At 47.2% G+C, this 14,602-nt stretch overlaps 2 protein-coding genes across 3 annotated transcripts in view; both read left to right on the top strand.

Annotated features, from left to right (window-relative positions):
* ABCA5 (ATP binding cassette subfamily A member 5) overlaps positions 1 to 5,563 on the top strand; it is a 38,049-nt gene extending 32,486 nt beyond the window's left edge. For both annotated transcript variants that reach the window (XM_088176683.1, XM_088176684.1), the window contains 5 exons: positions 124 to 243; positions 416 to 565; positions 1,419 to 1,498; positions 1,707 to 1,762; positions 2,576 to 5,563. In XM_088176683.1, coding sequence (XP_088032809.1) covers positions 124 to 243; positions 416 to 565; positions 1,419 to 1,498; positions 1,707 to 1,762; positions 2,576 to 2,683 — 514 coding nt within the window. In that variant the 3' untranslated portion in view covers positions 2,684 to 5,563. The remainder of the gene's footprint in view (positions 1 to 123; positions 244 to 415; positions 566 to 1,418; positions 1,499 to 1,706; positions 1,763 to 2,575) is intronic.
* A 1,518-nt stretch (positions 5,564 to 7,081) lies between these two features.
* The window catches only part of LOC106856978 (ATP-binding cassette sub-family A member 9-like), a 30,147-nt gene continuing 22,626 nt past the window's right edge, over positions 7,082 to 14,602 (top strand). Inside the window, exons 1-6 of the mRNA XM_014882770.2 lie at positions 7,082 to 7,749; positions 10,935 to 11,047; positions 11,996 to 12,206; positions 12,428 to 12,589; positions 13,113 to 13,213; positions 13,788 to 14,011. Coding sequence (XP_014738256.2) covers positions 7,731 to 7,749; positions 10,935 to 11,047; positions 11,996 to 12,206; positions 12,428 to 12,589; positions 13,113 to 13,213; positions 13,788 to 14,011 — 830 coding nt within the window. The 5' untranslated portion in view covers positions 7,082 to 7,730. The remainder of the gene's footprint in view (positions 7,750 to 10,934; positions 11,048 to 11,995; positions 12,207 to 12,427; positions 12,590 to 13,112; positions 13,214 to 13,787; positions 14,012 to 14,602) is intronic.

Raw genomic sequence — 14,602 nt, forward strand, 5'->3', positions numbered from 1 at the left:
TGTGGGAGTAGCAGTAATCCATAAATAGCGGGTCCATCACAGCCCTCCTTCCCTACTAAGGCAGGAATTGCTGTTCCCTGCCAAATGTTTTTGTTCAGGGGTGGTTTGGGCTGTGTTTTGCAGGCGGGCAATCCGAGCTGCCTTTAAGAGCAAGGAGAGAGCAGCAATCCTCACCACGCACTACATGGAGGAGGCAGATGCTGTCTGTGACCGTGTGGCCATCCTGGTGTCAGGGCAGCTCAGGTACCACCACATCCCCCCTGGGGCAGAGGCCACCTGGGGAATCGTTCTCTGAAATTACAGATCAGTTTGGTACCTTAAATTTGGAGTGAAATGAATCCTTACCAGCAAAAGGATCTGTTTGAGGTTAGGCTGTTCTTGAGCACAACTTGTGTTTTCTGCCTGTAATCTGTAGGTGTATAGGTACTGTCCAACACCTGAAGAGCAAGTTTGGCAGAGGATACTTCTTGGAAATGAAATTAAGGGAAGCAGCAGATGTGCAGCAGGTGGAGTATCTGCAGAGCCAGATTTTGCACATCTTCCCCAACGCCAGCCGCCAGGAAAGGTGAGGTCTGACAGATACCCAGAAAATACTGATATTAATAAAACCCACTGATTGCAGCAGCTCCTTGGCACTGGGGAAGGAATGTAAATATTTCCACACAGCTTATAAAAAACGGAGAATGAAAAAAAAAAAGGAAGGCAGCAGAGCCTGGGCTGCCAGGGCGGGGCTGGGAGCCCACGCAGATGTTTGGCACAGAGGAAGCAAAACTGAATTTCTGCATAGCTGCTGCCTGACAGCTTCCTCCTGGGTCAGGGCCCCTGGGAAAGGGCTGAAATCCAAGTCTCTGACTCACTGCCCTTACCTGGAAGTGCCTGAAGCCTCGGGGGTCTCAGTTTGAGGGTGGGCTGGCTGCTGTTCCAGCAGCAGCTCTGAGTTTGTGCCAGAGGGACCCGAGGGTTTGGCTGCACCAAGGGCGCTGCAGAGGAGTGTGATCCTGGAGGGGTCGTGGGTGCGACCCTTCCTCACCCTGGGAGATGGGAGCCAGGGCACTTCCCTGTCCAGGTGTGCAGGGCAGAGCAGCTCCCTGTGCAAACGGCCAGGGCGTGCTGGGAGCTCCCGGCTCAGCTGAAATCCAAAATATCAGGACTCTGAGAGCTCCAGGAGGCAAATCTGCCATGAGTCAGCAGAATAGAAGTGATTGAATCTGAGTGGAAGAACGTGAACTTACAGCAGTCTCGGGGGGTTTCAGCTCATGCACCTGGACCTGCATCATTCCCCTCCTGTGTGATTGTGACAGTCAAAATGCCTGCATTGACCTTCAGAAAAGGAGTTTAAATCCATTCCATGGGGTATTAGTATTATTACTTTGAGTGATTTTGCTTGAAGCTAAATTTGTTTTGCTTCTTTGTTCCAGTTTTGCTTCTATCTTGGCATATAAAATTCCTAAAGAAGATGTACAGTCACTTTCACATTCTTTTTCCAAGCTGGAAGAAGGTAATGGAGCACTTTCCATACATCACAAACACAAATCCTTTTGTCTCCCATAACTGACACTTCTGCCGTGTGATGTCACTCCTCCATTTCTGTTCCAAATTTATTTAATTTCATTTTCTTTTATTGATGTTGTCCCCAACTCCATTTCTTGTGAAATCAAGAGTATGTAAAATATCCCTAAATCTGCTTTTATTGATTCTTTCACCAGTAAAACATGCCTTCAACATCGAGGACTACAGCTTTTCTCAAGCAACACTGGAACAGGTGTGTTAAATTCTGTTGTGTGAGTGTAAACCCTGCCAGGTGAAGGTGTCAGAGGGCAGGAGTGGATGGGATATTTGGAAGGAATTCCTCCCTGGGAGGTGGGGAGGAGCTGGGATGGAATTCCCAGAGAAGCTGTGGCTGCCCCTGGATCCCTGGCAGTGTCCAAGGCTGGGTTGGACATTGGGGTTTGGAGCACCTGGGACAGTGGGAGCTGTCCCTGCCATGGCAGGGGTGGGATGGGATCAGCTTTAAGCTCCCCTCCAACCCAGAGCATTCCATGATCCCATGATGATTGATGAGCCCTGTGCAGGCAGCTCATCCCCCAAGCTCTGCTCCCTGGCTTTGCTGATGCCTGTTGGGGCATTTCTGGGAAACCAAATTCCCTTTTTGCCAAGTGAATCACATCTGCCAGCTCTCCAGCTCCTCTTTATTCCCGTTTTCCCCTCTAAAAATAAGATGCCAACTGCAGTGACTGGAAGAAAGCAAGTGTGTGGCATTAGTGGAAAAGCTGCTCTGATTTATTCCAAGAACAGGAATTTGCTGTTGGTAGCTGGAAAAAGGGTGAAGCTGAGACTTGTAATAGCTTATTGTGGATTAATTATTGCTGACAATTAATGCCCGTCAGCGTTGAACTTCCTTTTCATTTTGCTCTTCAAAAAAAGAGGTTGGGAGGGTAGGAGTAAGGAGAAAAACCTCAAAATACTAAAAATGTCTTACTCAGAGATGAAGCAACACATTGAGTACTCATGAGGATTTTAGCACGACTTGTATTTGTTGCTACAAGGAGCGTGGGGTCTTTTCCATGTTTTGCAGGTGTTTGTGGAGCTGGCAAAGGAGCAGGAGGAGGAGGACAGCAGCTTTGGCACCCTGAACAGCAGCCTGTGGTGGGAGAGGACACAGGAGGACCGAGTCATTTTCTGAGCTCCTGTCGGTGCCAGCACCAATCCTCCCTCTGCCCCTGGAGCTGGGGTGGGCAAGGACAGCTGGGTTTGGAAGCCCTGAGCGTGCCCCACCATCCTGGCCTTGGGAAGAACCCCACAGGAGCTGTGAGCATCCCACTGCTGCTCCGGCTGAGCCCCAGCCCCTCCTCCCCTGCTCTGTGCTGGGCAGGAGGGCACTGGTGTCACTGGCAGTGTCCTGGTGCTGGTGGCCGGTGCAGGAGCTGCCACCTGCCTTCCCTTGGCTCTGCTGGGCTGGAGGTTGGGCTGTTCTTTGGAAAATCCTGTGTGTGAGCATTGCCAGCTCTGCTGGAGCATCCTGCCCCTCTGGGCTGGTTTGCAGGGTCTGCCTGTGCCCTTGGGTGGGCACTGCTGCCCGTCCTGCACACCCATCCCTGCCCCTGCACCAGCTGAGCCTTCCCTGCTTCTGCTTTGGAGATGCACCTGCTTTAGAAGAGAGGGGGAAAAACCACTGCAGAGTCACTGCCCTGCTGCCAGGAGGGTCCTGAACTGCACCACCAGCTCGGCTTGGCATCCCACCAGCCTGGAAATGTTCCTTTGCAGATCAAAGTGGCACCTGCTGGCACTGGCAGTGCCCTCCCCTGCAGGCTGGGCAGAGTGGATGTGCTCCTTCCTTGCCCTGCTTGGTTAAAAGGACAGAGTGTGGCTGTGGGGTTTGCAGAGATGGGGTTGTGCCCTGTCTGCGTTCAGGGCAGTCTGGTTCTGTCCCCGGGTGTGCCCACGTGTGTCCTGCCAGCTGCTGTCACACACACACTGCTGTGGAGGTGGTTGCATTTTCCTTGCCAGTGCATTCATGAGCTCCAGTGTTCCCCAGTCCCTCGTTGTTGTGGTTGCAGTCAGTAACACAGGGCCCAGCCTGGCACTTTGTCACCTCCCTTTGTAAAACCCCAAATGAAATGGTCCCAGTTCACAGCCTCATCCATAAGAAAGGTGCCTTTGGTTTGCATAGAAGCACTAAGAAGAGTAGAATATGTGGTCCTTTAGCCTGAGCTATGACAGATGTATGTTGAAAATATATTATTTTTCTGGGCTTTTTTTTCTACACAAAGCTATCATCACATCTTTAGTTTTATAAGGGGAAGTTAAAGCTTGCTGCCAGTTCATTTTGCTCTGCAATGAACAGACACAGAGATGTGTTTCTATTGAGACATTGGCTTCATAAGTCATACCATTTATGTATCTTCACTTTAAAGTTAGAAAAGACCTTTTTGTTTTTCTTGAGAAAACTCAAAAAAATGGGTAAAGTTGGAGTTGTGTGTCCCAGCTGTTTGTAATTACCAGGCAATAATGTGTGTGGTATGTCTGATAAAGGTTTATCAGTGTGTTCAGCCCAAATCTGTTCCCATTAGTTTCTTATATATGGATGTGAATTCCTTATACAGAATTTTATTTCCTCTTTTGTACCCATAGGTTGCAAAGAAATACACAGTTCTGGGTTTGTAGTTAAAATTTGAGCCCAAGCCCTACAGAAAGGCCTGGACATCCCATTTGCCTCCCCAGGGAACCACAGCCCTGGAAATGAGGGATTAAAAGTTCAGGATTAAAGCAAACTGCAGCTCCACCTCACAGGGGTGAAACCTCCCTGTCAGAAAAGAAAAAAAAAAAAAAAACCAAATTTGGATGTTTTATTTATTTAGCCCCAGCCCTGCTGCTCCCTGGGAGCTCTGAGCTTTTACCTTTATTTGGAGCAGTCTGGGACTCAGAATTCTCTTGGCACTTTCCCATGCAGGTGTGTACAAGCTGAGTGCATTTTTCCCAAATCCCACATTTCTTTGGTCTCTTTTTGCCAATGGTGTTTCAGCCAAGTGTCACCTGCCCATCAATCCAGCACATTCTTGTCACATGGATTTAGGGAATTAGTGTGACCTGTGAGCCTTGGTGTCTGCCTTGAATTTATTCTTTCACTCGGAGTTAATAGTCTGTAAAATAGTTCTGTGCTGTCTGTTTCAGATATTTCCATATTTCCTCACATTTCAGATGTGAAAACTTTGGATTAGAAGCTGGATTAGCTCAGTTTGGTGCTGTTGTTTATCTTGGAGGAGCCCAGTGGGTGGTGGCACTGGTTTTTGTGCAGCTACAGAAAGGACAAAGAATTTGGCTCATGAAATTAATTCCCAGTTTGGGTGGGATCTTTTTGGCCTGGTGACATCCCGTGTTAAAGTGGGGTAAAATTCCACCCCAAAACATCACTGTCCTCATATCAGAAGTGTTTCAAAGTGCCCTAAGATATCTGTAATTACCAGAATAGGGGAAAAAAACAGGCAAAATTAAACCAGGGAGTGCCCTGGGAACAGCAGAGCTTTTATTCCTGCCATTGGAAGCCCCTTTGTTCAGCTGTTATCAGTGACATTCCAAATCCCATCCCTCCAGCACACACCCGGCCTGTGCTCCCTGAGATAAACTGGATTTGGGGGGGATTTGGGGTAAATCCACCAGGTTTGGGTCACCATTCCCAGGTGTGATGGTCGGAGCTGCCTTGCAGGGTTGCTGTGAGCAGCTGGCGTGTCCTGAGCCTGGAAAACTCACTCACTTCGTGGTGTTGTCACAAGGTTGTATTTTTCTATGGAGAGTTGAAGGTGTCTGGTTTTGTTTATGTTCCCAAGAAAAGTTCAGAGCATCTCTGTTTAGCAAGTGGGATTTATTGCACAGCCAACATGCAGCACGAGGTGTCAGGCCTGAAGGTGACACATTTGTGATGCTGCTGCTGCTGCTGCTGCTGGACCACGTGCAGTTCATTCCACACCCTTGCCTTTCTCTCAGCACTTGGCTGTCCTTGTCAAGGTGAGGATTTTCCTTTCCCAGCAGGAAGTACTTCCAAAATAAAGATGGATTGGGTTGTTAAGCTCTTGCCTTTCTGGGTGTTTTGCTGTGCTGGAAATGGGGGTGGTTTTCAAGCCTGGGCTGATTTTGGGGTGCACCAGAGTTTCAGGTGGTTGGGCTCAGGCAGAGCCTGGGGAGCTCTTGGCATGGCCAGGACTCTCAGGCTGAGGTATTTACATGTTTTAAACTGAATTTGGGGGAATTTTGCAGTGTTGCAACAGTCGGGCTCACATCACGTTTTGGAGCCAGGTTCATTCAGCCCAGCTTGGGGCCAGCAGTGACCCCAGGGCAGCTGTGTGCTCCTGGCATGGCACAGTGTCCATCTGCAGGGCTGAATCACCTCCAGCCACTGGGAAATTAACCCCAGTTAAAAAAAAAATAAATAAAATTAATTCTTTTTTTTTGTGCTTGGAGCTGTGCCCAAGGTGAATTTACTGCGTGGGTGCTGGCTCTGGGTGAGGGGCAGTGAAATGGGGGAGGTTTGGATGAAGGTGGGGTGAAATGAGCTCTGCAGGGATGGAGGGCACTGCCAGCTCCCTGCACAGACCCTGCTGAGGAAGAGGAGGAGGAGGAGGTCACCTCCAGCCTCATGAGTCACTGAAGGGTGCAGCAAAATAAATGGGGTTTGTGCTCCCTGAGCCCCTGAGTGGAGAGGAAATAACCACAAAGAAGTTGAATCTGAGCTTGGGGACAGTTCCCAGCAGCTCCTACTCGTTTTGTTTCTGATGGTGTGGAAGGGCAATGTGCCATGGTTTTTAATTTTTTAATTTATTCTTTTTTTTTAAGCTGTAAAATTAATTCATTCCCTTATAATGCTTCTTTTAAGAGATGTCCAGAAAGTCCCTGATTTAACATGCTGAATTTCTCTTTGATAAGGATTTCCTGGAGCTCTCACTGTTCCTTTTTCCTTTGCTTGGTACATCCCCCTCTGGAAGGGTCTGGCTCCCTCTCCTCCTCCTGGCAGGTACAAAATCTGGTCCTGAGTCCCCTTCTCAGAAACCCTGTGGAGCATCTGCTTGGGGGGATTTAATTACTGATTTTTGAGATGCTCTGAGCTCTCCTGCTGCTGCTCAGAGAAGCTTTGAAGGGTTGGGGTCCCCCTTCAGCAGCAGGATGGGAACCCCAAGCAGTGCTTGGAGCAGGTGTCATTTTCTGTGAAAAACCCTTTTCTGTAGGTAAAGTGAATTCAGGGCAGGGCTGGGTCCCACACTGAGGCACAGGTTTTGGTCAGAAAAGTGCTGGTTTTTTGGTGAAATTCACCTCGGAGGGGCTTTCTGCAGCCACAAGGAGCCTTCCCCATTGCTCCCCTGTTGCCCAACCCCAAGGGATGCTGGAAAACGCTTCTGCTGCTCTCCTAAATGAGCTCATGCCTTGAAAATGAGTAAATCAGCAGCTGCAGCAGAGCCCTGGCCTTTTGTTAAGCAACAAGCAGCCAGCCCTTGTGGTTTGAGGCAGCTCTGCAAATCAGATGCACAATCCTCGAGCTGTGCAAGTTCCGGGACAGTCAAATTCATTGAAACGTTGAATTATCCCGTGGCCAGCTCGTTTGGATTGCCTGGCTTGTCTGATTTCCTCACCTCCCTGTTTTGAATGCAGATCCACTGGAAAGATGTTCTGTTTTTAAACACCCAACACGCTCCATCCTGCTCCCAGCTGTGCTGCAGCTGCTGGAAAAGCAATTGGGAAAAAAAAAAAAAAACCCACTCAAAACAAGGGGGAAAGGAGAAAGAAGAACTAAAATCCCCTTGGTGCTGGGATGCAGGATTTGGATTTGTCTCAGCAGAGGAAGGAGCATTTGCTGAGTCAGGCTCTGGGCACCGTGGGGACAAGGCAGCAGAGTTTTCCCTCTGGAGAAGCTGGGACAGGGACAAAGTGGCTTTGCCACCTCTCAGGAATGAGATTTCACCCCATCCCAGGCCACCCCAACGCTGCTGCCTGCTGGGAACATCTGCAGGAGCTGAGTTAAACCCTCCAAAGCGTGCTGTAAACATCGCCAGGCTCGGGGCCAGCTGGTTGTAGGTGCTGTTCCAACTTTGGGTCATCGTCCACAAGTTTTGGGAGGGTTTGCCCGGGTGACGTCAGGCTGGAGAGGGGCATGGCCACCGGGCTGGGCCACCAGGCTGAGCCTCCCTGGGGCTGAGAAGGGACCAGGAGCCACAGACACCAGAGCTGGAGCAGACCTGGTCCCCATGGAAAACACACCATCAGGTAAGGAGTCACATCTTCCTCCTTTTTTTCAAGGGAAAATTAATTTAGAAGTAAAGATGGAAAAGTTCTCCCTGGGGCAGTTTCGTGCAGGGGTTGAGTTTTCATGAGGTTTTTCCTAATTAATGCTTTATGATGCTGAATGCATAACAGTTGCACCTTCCAGCTCTGTTTTCTGGTGGACTGTAAGCTCCCAACAAAATATTTTCGAGGAAAAGGAGCAAAAATATTCATCTTTTCTGGGTGTGTGTGGATTTTGGTTCTCCCCATGGCTGCAGGTGAAGAGCTGCAGGTTGAGCACTGGGTGATGATCCCTCCCTTTGCTCTCCTCCTCCTGCCTGGCTGTCACTAAAGGCATCTAAAAATGCAAAACCCCCAATTTTCACTTCTTTGTGTGAGCTGCAGTGTTGAGCTTTGATCAAGGGCAGGCTCAGAGTTGTTATTTTCAAGCTGAGAGTAGGAAAACCCAACCTGGTCCAGTTTGGGTGTTGGAGGGGAGTCAGTGCAAATCTGTCTCGGGTTGATCAGAGGAAATCACAAAAAACTGCAAGAACTGGCAAAGAGGAGGGGATGGAAGGAGCACCTCTGCATTCTCCACGTGCAGGGATCAATCCTTGGCTCTGGGAAATCCAGAGGATCCTCTGGGAAGTTGAGATGCAATGTGGATTTCTCCCTTTGAGGCTCCTGCCAGAGCTCCTGAAGAGCAGCTTGATTTTAGGAACTAAAATCATAAACTCCAGGAATACTTGGGTTTGGAAGGGACCTTTAAAAATCATCCAGTCCAACCCCCCTGCAACGAGCAGGACATCCTCAAACAGACCTCAGCAAGTTAAATTTATAGAGGAAAATAATCTGAAGAGCTGCCAAAGAGGAATTCCCTAACATAGTAAATAAAGGGATTATATGGGATGTGCCTTCCTGGGACATCCAGAGCTGCATGCAGGATCCAGGAAAATTATTGCAACACCTTGGCAGTGAGTTCCTGGAGAGCAGGAAGTTTGGATACACTTAATGAGCCCCAGGAGACATCCAGCTTTACAAGGGATGCTCTAAACTGAATTAAAGTTTCCCAAACATCATTGCCTCCAGTTTTTGATGTGCTTATTTTGCCTTCTGCATGTGAAGCTTTGAGCCTCAGGCCTCACAGAGGGTTCTCTCTTGGCTAGATTTTTTTACCTTTTTGATAATAATCGAATAGATTAATTAGATACCTAATTTAAAGTTTATCATAGCTAATATTTTTAGGTATCTGATTGAAAGGTAAATTCCACAGCCTTTGTAGGCAACATCACTTGTTTGAATTCCTGGCTTCATATTTGGCTCCCAGTGGTATTTACTCCTTGCTCTACAGACAAAAAGTAAATTAAAACTGGTAGAAACATCGTTAAAATTTTCTAAAAAGTTTTAGATTTGCTCCATTTAAAATTACTTATTGTGACTAGAGATTCTGCACCTCTTTTAAAGACCATCGTGCTTTCCTTGTTATCCAAACACCACCACCCTTTGTTTACTGCCCAAACACCCTGGGCTGAGCTGCTGCTTTCAGTTCATGACTGAAATCCAGACCTGAGGAAAAACAAATTTAAAAAGTGACACTTCCTAGAAATCCTTTCCTATTTACCTTTAACCTTCAGTGCAGGCAGCAGGGAGGAAATGTGAGGAAGCAGGAGGGAAAGCAGAGCACCAGGAGATCAAATAAAAGAAGACAGGATAGCACAGAAGGTAAACTGGGATCCTGGATCCCTTGCCCCAGCAGTACACAAATATTTAATTCTTCCAAAAAAACAAGGGAACAGAGCAGTGGAAGCCTTTATTAACTCCAGCTGCCCAATCTGTGAAATCAGGAAGTGCTGTCCAAGGGGAATGGAGCACTCTGCCTTTGAGGTTGCTCTGATTTTGGGTTTGAGCCATTTGAAAGGATTAAACCACAAAAACATGTTGGGAGGTTCCCTGCCCTGCTCCCCTGGGAAGGGAGTGAAACCCAGTGCTCTGAACTCGCTCCTGTTCTTGCTGCTTGGCCACGGGATTAAATCTGGAGCTGAAATAAATATCCCAAATACTCCCTGCTCAGTATTCTGGGGGGTATTAAGGAGCACATGGGCGTTCTAATCCTGCCCTGCTCTCCCTGCATTAAAGTTCCTTAATATTTGGGTGAAAACAGAACAAACTGGTCTCTTACCAGCCTGGTGAAGGCAAGGCAGTGGCAGTCTGTATTTGAGGTTATTTTTATCACCTCCCCAGTGTTTGTAACGTGATTCAGGGTCTGGTTCAGAACCCAGGGCACGTGAGCAGCGCTTTGCCAACAAACCACGTGCCTGAGGCCAGACAGGAATTCACTTTCTGCACTGGAACGTGAGCGGATGTCTCCTTCCACAAAACCTCTTCGCGATGAGGAAGGATGAGTCTGGGTGAGGAAGGATGAGAAAAGCTGAGTCTGGATGAAAAAGGATAAATCTGCATGAGGAAAGATGAGGTTGGGTGAGGAAGGATGAGTCTGGATAAGGAAGAATGAGTCTAGATGAGGAAGGATGAAGCTGGATGAAGAAGGATAAATCTGGATGAAGAAGGATGAGTCTGGGTGAGGAAGGATGAATCTGGATGAGGAAGGATGAGTTTGGATGAGGAAGGATAAATCTGGATGAGGAGGGATGAGTCTGGGTGAAGAAGGATGAATCTGGATGAGGAAGGATGAACCTGGATGAGGAACGATGAGTCTGGGTGAGGAAGGATGAAGCTGGATGAGGAAGGATAAATCTGGATGAGGAAGGATAAATCTGGATGAGGTGGGATGAGTCTGGGTGAGGAAGGATGAACCTGGATGAGGAAGGATAAATCTGGATGAGGTGGGATGAGTCTGGGTGAAGAAGGATGAACCTGGATGAGGAAGGATGAAGCTGGATGAGGAAGGATGAAGCTGGATGAGGAAGGATGAAGCTGGATGAGGAAGGATAAATCTGGATGAGGAGGGATGAGTCTGGGTGAGGAAGGATGATTCTGTGCACATGCAGCTCCTAGTCCAGCCCAGCTCTCTGTTCCCTTGCATGATCTATTTCCTTTCAGTCTTAGCTGTCCAAAGTTAAGGAGACAAGTTCTCCCCCTCTGGCATGTTATTGGCTTCCTCTGGAGTGGTAATTAACTCCCAGTGACCTGCTTTGTTCTAAATTATATCATTTTCTTTCTCATCTTAGCTGGCAAAATGCAGGGGGTATCCAAGAAAGCCTCACAAATATTTCAGCAAACCTGTGCTCTCCTGTGGAAAAATATTCTTCTGGTGTGGAGGATGAAGTCAAAAAGTTTTCAGGCAAGTGTCAGTCCTTCCAAAGGGAAATCAGGATTTCCACTACAAAGTATTTTCACATTGCACTGTTTTTGTGTGAGGGGATGTGAGAAGACTCAGCTGTGGTTCCCTGGGAAATGTCAGCAGTTCCTTCTTCCTGTGACACTACAAATCTGCCTCGTGACAAAGCTGGCTGCTCGCTTTTGCTGTTGTTGATCTTGCCCTGTCCAAAGGAACACAATGTCCAATTCATGGCTAGAGTGTCAAATTATCCACAGACCTCGCTGGCTCCAGGACTAAGAAAACATGTTTTCCATCTGAAACCTTCCTGGGATTTAAAAACCATCACACCTGTGGAACAGCTCTCCCTCGTGCACAGGGGAAAGGCTGGAGGAGCTGGACTGGGCAGGGGGGTCAGAGCTGGACCAGGAGGGTCCTGGAGGAGCCTTGGAGTGGCTGCCCAAAAGAGAGGAGAGATTAAGAGAATACGATTGAGATTAGATTAAGGTTAGATTATTAGATTAAGAATAAGATTAAGAGAATAAAAGTGGGGATTTATTGAAGGCCTTCAGTAGATGCACCTTGGGCAGTCAGAAGCCTCCCAGGGGCTCCACCCAGGATGGACAATGGTCATGAGTTTTTCACACTTTTATAAGTTTAGTCCATTTACAAATCAAGGGTTAATCCTCCAATTACAGCTTCAGGTAATGAAGTCACTTATCCCCGAAGTTTTCCCCCCAAAATCACTTTTGTTTCCATCTCTCAGTGCCTGAGGCAGGGAGGTGTCCTTGATTGCCAGCCTGGAGAGGAATTGTTGTGTCTGAATAAAACAGGAGAGCAGCAGCTGACAGGCTATGGGGGTTTGGAGTTATACCCTACAGCAGTGCTGATCTGAAAAAACACAAAAAATTAACCCTAAAGCAGCATCCCCCGGGCTGCCCCCTCACCTCTGCCTCTCCTTCCTCCCCCCAGGAATGGGTGGCATCGCTGCTTTTCCTCTACATCCTGCGTGACTCTGCGGGGCTGATCGTGAACTACCCCACCCAGGAGTTCCCCTACAAATTCCTGGGCAGCCTGGACGACCCAGCCTTCAACGCCTCGGGGGTGACACTCATGTACACCCCTGCCACCAACACCACCAGGAGAATCATGGCAAAAGTGGCTTCCAGCTCGCCACTGAGGGGTAAAAGCTCTTAAATCCCTGCTCCTGCAGTGTCTGAAGGGGACCTGACCCACCCTCGTGGTAGGGAGGGAACATCTGGAAGAACATCTGTCCCACGTGATTTTTAAGGAATAAAGGGTGGTGATGCCCATTGTCATTGCTGCTTGAATAATCGGAGTTTCAGCTGCGCTGGTTTTATTATTTTATTTTAAATTAATATTATTTATCTGTTCTAACGGCAGGTGTAATAATAGAAGAGGTGGAAAATGAGGCAAAAATGGAAGAAAAAGGAATTTTTGACGAGGAGGAAACTATTGGTGTTGTTTTTAAGGATGACTTCTCCTACACTCTCAGATTTCAGCTGGGCAGAGCAGTGTTTCCAAATGAAGGCTTTGAGCACATTGGTAATGAAATAAATGAAACCCCAGGCTTTGATTTTCCATTAAAAACTGTTCAGCTGGATTTCTGTGCTGCTGTGCCACCCCAAAGGGATGGAGGCTGCATGTGCCAAATGGCTCAAGAAAGACATGAGTTAAAATTTGAGGATTCGTGGAAAACAGGAAAAAAATGTCAGAGTAGAAAGTTGTAAGAATATAAATGTCATCCACAGTCAGAGAATCAGAGAATCCCAGAATGGTTTGGGGTGGAAGGGAGCTCAGAGATCATCCAGTTCCTTTTTACCCTTTTCCTTTTTGTACCTTAACACATCAACTCATGCCTGGAAAATGAGAATTGTGTGTGCATTAATGTCCCTGGCCAGAGATTTAACACATTAAAAGATAAAAGACTGAGTAAACCCCAATCTTGATTTCCTCACACTTAGGTAAAACTCATTTTCAACCCCACATGTATTTATATGCACATGTATATGGAAATGGATGAATTAATATTGATTAATTATTTTTTAAATTTTTGTTTCCCCAACAGAAACCTGCTGGGATTTTTCATCGAAGCACTGCAAAGTTCCTCTCTACTGGTATGGGGGCTTCCTCTCAGTGCAGTCCAGCATTGATGCAGCACTCATAGAAGTAAGTGTGGAATTTCCTGTTCTTCCCAGAGTTCTGTGTAAAATTAAAACCCAAACTGATTAAACCAAAAATAGAGGGGAAAAAAGACCCCAAACACCAAGAAAACCACCAAGCCAGTTCATTGTTCCATCCCTAAAAGTGCCCAAGGCCAAGTTGAACAGAGCTTGGAGCATCCTGGGATAGAGGGAGGGGTCCCTGCCCATGGTAGGGGATCTCTAAGGTCCCTTCCAGCCCAAACCATTCTGGGATTCTGAGATGCTCTGATTTTCTGTGGTCATCAATTTCTTAAATACATAGTGTAATTCAAAATTTAAAGGAATGACAGATCATTCTCATGGCTCGAGGCAGTGAATGGAACAAGGGTTTAATAAGTGTTTATTGAATGGAACAAGGGTTTAATAAGTGTTTATTGCAAGTCAATGCAAAGAGATACTAAATACTGGTTATTTGTTTATAAACACTACTTCATTATTGACAGTAATAAAGTCATTTTAATGCCTGTAACCCCCTGTCTGTTCTGATGTTGGCTATTTCATTGCAAAAATGAAATGAATGGCTGATTTCTTTCCTTTAGATGAAAACCAACCACTCTGTGTGGAAAGAAATGAAGTCAATTACTGGAGTTCACCTGAAAACCGTGATGAAACCTCTGTTTAAACTGGATTACCTTTGGTTTGTTATCTGTGCCATACTCAGCTACTGCCCATTCATGCACTTTTTATCAGTGAAAGTTCTCAAGGAGAAGAAGAAGCTGAAGATATTGATGAGAGCAATGGGGCTGCAGGATATTGCCTTCTGGTAAGTCACAGAAATTAATGTGTAATTACAGGGATTAATTTAACAAGTGTATGGAGCAGCCTGGTGTGGTGGGAGGTGGTCCTGCCCATGGCAGGGGTGGAATTAGGGGATCTTTGAGGTGCCCAGACCATTCTGGGGTTCTCTTTGCTGGGGGATCTCTGTTTCCAAGCCTGTTGCTCTGAGACAGGATTTTTTGGAGTTGTTTTGTTGCTCTTCTCCCTCCCAAAAAAAGAGGAGGAGCCCTCCTGGTGGAGCAGGGGTGTGTGCAACAGGGTTCTGGATTTTTGTTAGCCTCCAGAAAATGGGGGGAACACACAGAAAAAGTGAAGAAACAGCAAATTCTGGAGAATCCCCTAAATGCTGAACAGAGGAGGGACACAGGGTCTATCCAAACATCCTTCCTAATCCATCTGGGCATGAATATTTCACACCATCAGGAAAAGCACAGGGATAAAAGGTCCTGGCTGCAGATTCTCAGTGTCCCTTCACTGCCATCATTGCATCTGCAGAGATCTGGGCACGTGCAAGACCTGAATTTGTTCAAGAACTTTTTTTTCTGAGCACTGACCAAGCACTGAACAGGCTGCCCAG

Source organism: Sturnus vulgaris, chromosome 20 (genome assembly GCF_052056855.1).
Source record: "Sturnus vulgaris isolate bStuVul1 chromosome 20, bStuVul1.hap1, whole genome shotgun sequence".
Lineage (NCBI taxonomy): Eukaryota > Metazoa > Chordata > Aves > Passeriformes > Sturnidae > Sturnus > Sturnus vulgaris.